At 48.6% G+C, this 9,058-nt stretch overlaps 2 protein-coding genes across 14 annotated transcripts; one reads left to right on the top strand and one right to left on the bottom strand.

Annotated features, from left to right (window-relative positions):
- Window positions 1-452: 452 nt before the first annotated feature.
- LOC100383076 (MADS-box transcription factor family protein) lies at window positions 453-1,226 on the bottom strand. The gene has a single exon (NM_001175747.2). It carries the CDS (start codon window positions 1,213-1,215, stop codon window positions 649-651), a length of 567 nt encoding a protein of 188 aa, NP_001169218.2. The 5' UTR covers window positions 1,216-1,226; the 3' UTR covers window positions 453-648.
- A 2,086-nt stretch (window positions 1,227-3,312) lies between these two features.
- LOC100280264 (TAZ transcription factor) lies at window positions 3,313-7,624 on the top strand. Of its 13 annotated transcripts, none has more exons than XM_023301882.2 (7): window positions 3,328-3,439; window positions 3,535-3,991; window positions 4,528-4,946; window positions 5,059-5,189; window positions 5,410-5,716; window positions 6,843-7,159; window positions 7,303-7,624. In XM_023301882.2, exons 3-7 carry the CDS (start codon window positions 4,548-4,550, stop codon window positions 7,475-7,477), a joined length of 1,329 nt encoding a protein of 442 aa, XP_023157650.1. In that variant the 5' UTR covers window positions 3,328-3,439; window positions 3,535-3,991; window positions 4,528-4,547; the 3' UTR covers window positions 7,478-7,624.
- Window positions 7,625-9,058: the final 1,434 nt, after the last annotated feature.

Here is a 9,058-nt window from a genome sequence, read left to right as displayed (position 1 = left end):
CTCGGCCTTGTCCTTTGAAACCCGGGTGTTACACTACCATTGTGTATTAGCACTGCGCGAGCTATGGACATCTGGACGTTAGAAGATCTCTCAGACGTCACCTGCATTAGTTGCTCCATGTGTTTCTTCCATTATGTCTCTAGGCCCACATGTCGGAGCTCAGTAAGCTTGTACGTGCCTTCCTTGGGCTATAAAAGGGAAGACACACGAAGTTACAATACAAGGCAAGCACACATACACCCACTCAAGCCAACTTAGACACAACTCAAGCTCATAGACTCTCATACTCAAAACAACTCATAATAGAGTAGGGTATTACGCTTCGGCGGCCCGAACCAATGTGATGAGGACCGGTGTGATGGGATTCTGTGACAGTGCTCTCTGCGGGACTACATTATCATGCACGGTGTGAGGTTCAAATTTGCTGGTAGAAAATAAACACAAAGAAACATGGAGAAGGCTTAAATCATTCAAAATACTCTTCACTTAGTACAGGTAGAGAAAATAAATTTGAAAATGCCTAAATCGTTCAAAAAGATGTTTGATATTTTTTTTTGTAAGTAGTCAATAACACTATCCTAAGTGGGCATAAGCAACACCAAATGAAATGAGCCAGTTTTGCACAGCCGCTCCTACTGCAGTTTCTTATTAGCAGAAGCCGACAGCGAGTCCAAATGGCGCTGCAGGTTGACCCTGAGGCCTGAGCCGACGGAGCGCCTTGGCGAATCCTGGCAGCTCAGCGTCCCCGAGCACGCCGGAGTCCGCCTCCCACCAGAACCTCCTTCCGGCCTTTGCCGCGGCCTGCCTCACGGCCTTCCCGACGGCGTCCATCCGCGCCTTCTCCGCCACCGAACGCGCCTTGGTCTCCTCCGTACGCCGCACGATGTTCTCCACCTCCGCGCGGTCAGCGATAGCGCTGCTGCTCATCACGTCTCCGTCCTGGAGCGCCGGAAGGAGCCCGTCCTCCTCTCCTTCGCTGGGGATCGGAGGAGCGTGGCGGCGGAGGACGTGGTCGACCGAGGGACTGCCCAGCGCGAACACCTTCCTGCCGGGGGAGAAGACGATGACGGCGACCGGCGAGCCGCAGAGCAGGGAGAGCTCGGCGGCCTTCTTTTGCAGGCCGGACTTGCGCTTCGAGAAGGTCACCTGCAGCCGGCCGCCTTCCTCGATGCGGCGGATCTCGATGCGCTGCCGCCCCCTGCTCGGCCTCCCCATCGCTCGTCGTGGCGGTACGTTCTCGCACGGCAGACGCGAGAGGAGGGGGTCAAGGGTGTGAAGAGATCGGCACCTGGCGACGGGCGGCGGCGGTAGCCCGCCCACCCACGCAGTCGTCGCAGACAGAGTGGGAGAGAGCGCGAACGCACAGCGGCTGGGCAGTGGGACGGAGTCACGGAGGAGAGCCGGATCGGTGCCTGTTTTTATTAGGGTTAGACCAACTCAAGCAGCACTCCGCATGCGGCTCCGTATCCCTTTTTTCACAGCGGATCACACTATTCATCAGTCCAGCAGTCTCCGCATCCGTCTCCCTAAAACGCACGCCATGTACCTGCACTCCCTTTTTCCACGGTTTCTCTCTCCTCTCCGCAGCTGGCTGCATACGCTCGCGGCTGCTCGCGGGCCCCAGCTGTCATAGACTGCATGCGGAGTGCAAATACGGAGTCTCCTGAAAACGGCTCCGCAGCTGACTGCATACGCTCGCGGCTGCTCGCGGGCCCCAGCTGTCATAGACTGCATGTGGAGTGCAAATACGGAGTCTCCTGGAAACGGAGACGGATACGGAGAGGGAGTCTGCTGGAGTTGGTCTTATTACTTAGCACTAGTTGGGCCAGCAACGGGCGGACGGGCCTTTTATGAACAAAAGGCATCCGAATTCATCAGCTGTGACAGCTGCTGCAGGCAGTGAAGAGAAGAAGGGTCAGGCAGGCAGATGAATTCACCTGCCAGTAATTAGTGCGCATATTATTACTGCCCAAGTTTTAGCTTCAGTTCCACTTGCATCTGTAAGGCTGTGTTCTTTTTCCTCTTTTCTCAGAACAATTCTCTTATTTTTGTTCTTGCAGTTGCTCAGAAGTCAACTCCTGAGGTGTGGCCGCAGTATCTTGCCAGACCATCTCCATGACCAAGAGCCTCCTGATTCTACGGTCGGCCAGCAATTCTAAACACCCCTTCCATTCCCAAGCTAATCACTGTACGTACACCTCACTCAGAGGAGCAGAGCATAGTGGCCGGACTCGTACGTGTACGCAATATGATATCCCATCGCAGATCATTCATTCTCTATTTATTTTTTATTTTAAACTTCATTTAATAAATAGTAATATCTATAGTATAAAATCATATTTTATACGTTCATATACATGATCGGCTGGAGACTATAAATACAAATTTATTAAGTTTAATATTTTTGTCTCGGTGTTTTGTATTCATCTATGTAATTAATTGTATGAATATATTATATTTAATACTCATAATTGATATTCAAACATTTGATATGATATGAACTAAACTTCAATGAAAAACCAAGCACAACCTTATTAGCTGGTTCAACCTAGCTAAAAGTAGCTAATTGTTATCCAACTAATTTCATGTAACATTTTAGCCAGCTAACTATTAGCTCTAATGTATGTAAACTAATAGTTAGTTGGCTAAAAAGTTACTAGCAAAATTAGCTAACAAATAAATAGTTGACTAGCTATTAGCTAAATTTAGCTAGGTTAAACGAGCTAATAACCAATGGGTAGCTGCACTATTAGCTATGGATATTTGATAGCAAACCCAATTAATTAGGTTGTTTAAATGTCTCTACTTAATCTTAACAGCTAAAGATACAGTGCGTTTAAACAGTGCCTTAGTCGCCTGTGTCATGGGCACTATTTGTTTTAGCTTATTTACTGGTTCGGGCCACTAGAAGCTGCTACGGGCTGCCAAACATCTAACTTTTGAGCTATTTTCTATGAGAATCACTTTGAAAAAACCCATCTAAAATCTACGAGAAACACATAATCGGTTAGACATCGTGACAGTAAAGATTTATCACTTTATAGATTCTAAACCTTAATTCCTATCATATTCAGATTATTCTTACTGGCAGGTTCTCAGAAAAGTTCGTCACACAAAAGCTGAAACAGGTCGATGGACTCATGGATGACATCGGTAGTGCCGCCCGGTGCTGTTCAGCTGTTGTCACGGAACGGAGCGGAAGAGGACAAGAGAGGTCGGTACCCTCTGCACGGAAGAAACAAAACATCCCGAGCGCGGAAGGAAAGGTGAGGAAGAAAAGGGAACGAAGGGGCCAGGTTCCAGTTTCACTGGTCACCAAAGAAGTTTTTCTCATTCTGTGGCTTGGACGGGCAGTAGTGTTTCTGACTTGTGGCTGCCTCCCCTCCCGTAGCTGCAGCTGCAGCTGCAGAACCAAGGACGGTCACCGCCACACGAACAGGTGATCCCACGCCGATGAGAGTATGAGACCTCCCTGTCCAGCCTCTTCCACGGTTCCACTGCTCTGAACGCCCTCAGCCTGGGACCACCGTGCAGGCGGCGGCGGTGCCCTCTTGTTCTGTCCTGGTCCCGGCCGCCATCCTAACTAACTGGGTTGCTGGGCCTGGGCGGCGCCGGCGCCCCGACACGTGGCGCGCTCCTAGAGGCCCGGCGTCGCGTCCTTTCCACGTGAGGACACGACAGTCGGCGGCCGCGTCCGGCTACTTGCCGGATTCTGCTTTCTGTGTGAAGGCCGCCACTTTTCCGTGCCTCTCATCTCATCTCCTCGTCTCGCCTAGTCCATTTCCATTTTGTAGGGAACACTTGTCAGGACAGGCGCCTTGGCGTGAGTCGCCATAGGAAGGGGAGGAGGCCTCCAAAAGTTTCTGTGGAGCGACGAGGACGAGGACGCCGTGGTGAGTGAGTGAGTGGTGAACGAGCTCCCTTTTCGTTCTCCGCCTCGCTCTCGTCTCAGAGGCTTTGCAGTTTGCACTCCAGACTGATTTCACTTCAGGTGAGCACGCTCGTGCCGTGCGGTCTCTGACTGAACACACCTTTCTGTTTCATTCTTTCCTCTGCTGCCTTCAAATCTTCTCTGTGATAGCCCGAACGGCCGGCGTCCAATCGCTCAAACCCAAAGCTGGATCCCTTTGATTTCTTCTTTTCTTCCCCCCCGGAATCCGGGTAAAGGTTTTCAGGTTTCGTAAAGAACATAATTTTCCTTCTTCCTCCTTAGACGCCACGCGGGGAAAGCTTGAACGCAATCAATCATGCGTATATCTTTCTTTCGGCTCGTTGTTGGTATCCATATTGCTTTTTTTCCCCTTCAGTAATCTGGCAGCTGCTTTTAAAGAACAGTGCAGTAACCAGCACACAGGTATTATTATCAAAAAAAAACAGTAACTGTATTTAGAACGAATTTATTCGCCTCTGCTTTTGCTTACCTCTCTTGTGGGCGGTTATTTATTTTAGCTTCATCCTCCCGAACCTAAAACCGCGCTACGGACGGGACGGTCTTTAATTTCCAGCTAACGTTTTCCCTTTGCGCAGCCCAGAGCAGGAGGCAGTTGATGGAATGCGTGGAGCTGCTGGATTCTCCCGATCTCTTCTTCCTGGACGGCGGCGATGCGCATGCGACCGACTTCTCACTGGAGAACCATCTCGAGTCAAGTAGCTCGGCAGGTGCCAAAAACAAAGCTGCGCCGGGTCATAGTCATATTCATAGTCATAGTCATAGCCGGCGTGCTCAGCTTCATCGGAGTAACGCGCCTGTTCCACCGCCGCTGCCTGGAACCTCTTATTATGGCGCGCGGAGGAAGGCGAAGGCCGCCTGTCGCCGTGTCCCCGAAGGCGTCCTGGATTCCTGGGACAGGTTGTTCTTGGAGGGATACCAGTCTGACCTCCGTGTCTCCACAGACGGCGGCGCTGAGATTTCGTCGCATTCCTGCGTTCTCGTGAGTTTCAGCTCTGTGAGAATCTTTCCTCTCGTGTTCTCCTGGAACACGGCAGCTCTGCTTTGGCGCTTATGTGATTGTGATCGTGACCCACACCTTCGTGTCCTGCTTGCTTCCTCTTGTGCAGGGCGTCAAATCCCCTGTCCTGAGAGCTATGCTGGAGGAAGCTAGACTGAGAGATGGGTTTCGGTGTATCCGTGTCTCTGGCGCGCCTTCGGAAGCAGTCCGTGTCTTCATCAGATTTCTCTACTCTTCACGGTATGGATGCTATCTACTCATTCATATAGATAGTTCACTACTCATTCGTATAGATAGTTCACTGTCCTCTAATTCTCTAAAGATCAGATTTCAGCCCAAACAGTTTACAGTGACTGAAGCTGATGAAGACAGTGCAGATTCTTCTTCTTCTTCTGACTTTTGATGCGTGCGTGCATCTTTCAGTGAGAAACAGACGCGCTGAATTATTTGTTTGGTGAAGGTTTGAGCAGGAACAGATGAAGGAGCACGCTCTGCATTTGCTTGTGCTCTCCCACGTCTTCTCGGTGCCGTCTCTGAAGACGGTCTGCGTCGACCAACTCGAGAGGGGCTTCCTCGCTACTGACAACGTGGTAGACATGCTGCAGCTTGCCAGGCTGTGTGACGCGCCCCGCCTCGCGCTCGCCTGTGCCCGGATGGTCATCGGGGATTTCAAGACCATCTCTCTGACGGATGGGTGGAAAGTGATGAGACGGACCAATCCAAGTATGGAACAGGAGCTGCTCGAGTCTCTTGTCGAAGCTGATACGGTGAGTTCTCTGTGATGATTGGTCTCAGTATTGTTTGATCACATCCAACCCTGCATTGCTAGTTCTTAGTACTCAGTAGCTACAAGAGAAGGAAGGGAAATGCCCATAGTGATTCAGAGTTTCAGTATTTTTTTATTATGGAAACAAAATGTTCCAGCCTTTTGCAATCTCTTACATACGGCCTTATAAATCGAAAAAAACAACCATCCATCGTAAACATTCTTTGAAATAAAACATCAACAAATCAAGCTCCTTCTAATCTAGCATTGGACCTCCATCCATGGCTTGCAAAGATCTCCATAGCCACCACCTCTAAGGATCGACATACCGCAAGGATCTCGTGTTGAGGTTGTTCTTTCTGCAACAATTTCCAGAATCCGAGCCAGTATGTTGCCCTGAAAAGAACCTGCATAATTGATGGTTTTGGTTTAAAAGTAAAAACAACATCATTGCAACAAAGCCAAATAGACCAAAACATTGCCGCCACTCCAATTAGAAGTTTTTTTTCTATGTGTTGTTCCCTTGTTAGCAATCCAGGAGCCAATTATATGATTAATATTGTTCGGTCTCTCTATATTTAAGGCAAAGTAAATAATTCTCCAAATATTTCTAGCAAGGTAACAATAAAAAAACAGATGTTGAATAGACTCATTTTGATTACAAAATCTGCATTTTAAACAACCTTTCCAACCTCACTTAGCTAAATTGTCTTTGGTGAGAGTAACTCCCCTACCTAAATACCACAAGAAAATCTTAATTTTCAGAGGAAGATTTAGACGCCAAAGTATATTGCGTTTTGCAGGGGGAGAATTCATTAAAAGAAAGTACATTGAGCGAACTGAGAAAAGTCCATCTTTATGAGCCCCAAATGAATTTGTCTCTCAGTTCTTCTAAAGAAACGGTTGCCATCAAATTTAATAAATTATGCCACTCAACCTGCTCAATTATGTCTCTCGGTTTTTCAGAGTTTCAGTATGCCTGCTCAAAGTCTTTGCCTGTTCAATTCATAGTTTGTCTGTGTTTCCGGGGACTATATAGGATGTTCTCTAACCAATGGCCAGGCCAATGCTCGTTGTGGTTTGAAACCTTTGTTTGAAATATAGTCTGAAACTCTAAATTGATGCAGAGAAGGCAGGAAAGAGCTAAAAGGATGGAAGAAAAGAAAGTGTATCTGCAACTGTACGAAGCAATGGAGGCGCTGGTCCACATCTGCCGGGACGGATGCAGGACGATCGGGCCTCGAGATCAAGCGCTCAAGGGCAGCCTAGCAGCCGCCTGCAAGTTTCGCGCCTGCAAGGGCATTGAGCTGCTCGTGCGCCACTTCTCGGCCTGCGGAGTCCGGGTGCCCGGCGGCTGTGCCAACTGCAGGCGGATGTGGCAGCTCCTCGAGCTGCATTCCCGCATGTGCTTCCTCCCGGACACCTGCAAGGTTCCTCTCTGCAGGTGAGCGCGGCGCATCGATCTCTTTGCCAAAGCGGTAGCAAATGGGGAGAGGAAGAGGATATGCTCTGGCATATCTTGATTTCATTCATATAAGATATAACAGAACACGTGTTTTTATTTATCGCAAATTTTACGACTTGCAGGCATTTTAAGGAGAAGATGCGGAATCTGGGGAGGAAGGAAGAGACCAAATGGAACCTTTTGGTGTGCAAGGTGCTGGAGCGCGGAGGAACCATGGGTTTTATGCCCGGAAGGAGAAAAAATTTCATCAACCCTAAGGCCAGCTGGGTGTTGCCACGTGGCTCCTCTTGTATTTGAAACACTCAAACCTCGCAGGGGTACTTTTATGTTAGACGAGAAGGGGACCAGGAGGAGCAGGAACAAAAAAGAAAAACGTCAGAACAGCTGTTGCGTGAATCGTGATGATACTTTAAAAAGGAAAAAGCATCTAATTTTGACCATCCATCCATAGCTCGAGCAAATTTTGTTCCACCAATTACTAGTCATATTGGAAAAAAAATTACTATTCAAATTGGAAAAATGTCCATTTATCCAGTATCAAAAGTAGCTTTATAGTTCCTTTCTGAAATAATAAAAATCTGGTTTAATATTTACAAAGCTATAACTAATTTATTTTAAAAATCTAAAGACACATAGCCAGTAGAAAACACATTTCTAAGAGCATAGCATGTCTACTGGTTCTAGATTAGAGTTATTTGTTTATATCTCATTTATAGTTGTTCCTAATGTTTTGTTGCTTAATTATAGTCATGCCCGCTATTTATTTAAACTACTGTTGACACCTTTTTCGGGTGCCAAACACTCAACAAGAACCGGCGGCGGTGCTCTCTACACAGGCGCGGACGGTCCGCGACCAGGGACCGGACGGTCCGCGACCTGGAGCAGGGGCAAAGGTTCCCTGCCTGACGGCCGGACGGTCCGCGCCTACAGGCCGGACGGTCCGCGCGTGCGCAGGGGGTGGCGAAGGTCGCCGGCGGCGCCTGGATCTCGCTCCCGGGAGGGACCCCTTCGGGGAGGAGAGATCCTAGGTGTTGTCTAGGCTCGGCAGGCCGACCTAGACTCCTCTAATCGACGTAAAGTCGAAGAGAGGCGGAGAATTTGGAGATTGAGAGGCTAAACTAGAACTAGACTAGAACTATTCCTAATGCGTAAGGTAAAAACAAGAAATAGACTTGATTTGTTCGATTGATGGGGGGTTCAATCGGCCGTAGCCCTTCATCTATATAAAGGGGGAGGTCTGGATCCGTTTCCAACTGTTTCCTGAGTTAATCCCGCGGTTTTAGGCAACAAATCCCGCGAGAAACTAGGAACCCTAACTGACTCTGCGCGCGCGCGGACCGTCCGCGCCGCCACCGCGGACCGTCCGGCCTCAGGGCCGGACCGTCCGCAAGGCTCATTTTAGCCTTCAACATATGCCCCCCTGTCTTTTGGTGAAGGTTGACGAACCAAAAGCATATGAACTAAACCTGATGTAAGTCATCGGCTTTTCAAAATAGAGATCATTCAATAAAGCACCAATGTATAAAGGCCGTTTTGGATTGTATCTTTCTCGGCCATGACCATTTCATTAATGGATCAAAATGAATAGAATGGAGGTGCCCCCAGCCTGGATAGACAAAGGGACTATACATGTACCATGCATTCATCACCATGTTATTCCACATTTGGGTAGGACAATATACCGACGATGAATAAACGGGTGGAAAGTACCCTGGTCTCATAGGATGAACAGACGATGCTTGTCGCGTCGCCTTTTGGGCCATTTTGTTCGGCCGTTTCGTTTTAGTAGGTGACCGGGGTTTCTTTGTTGACCGATCACGTGGAATGGTCTTTTTGCTAGCATTTTTGGAGAGCAACTGATCAACAGTAGAGTCAGCT

This window comes from Zea mays, chromosome 3 (genome assembly GCF_902167145.1).
Source record: "Zea mays cultivar B73 chromosome 3, Zm-B73-REFERENCE-NAM-5.0, whole genome shotgun sequence".
Lineage (NCBI taxonomy): Eukaryota > Viridiplantae > Streptophyta > Magnoliopsida > Poales > Poaceae > Zea > Zea mays.
Note: the sequence above shows the minus strand (reverse complement) of the source record. Positions and strands in the feature narration are given on the sequence as shown.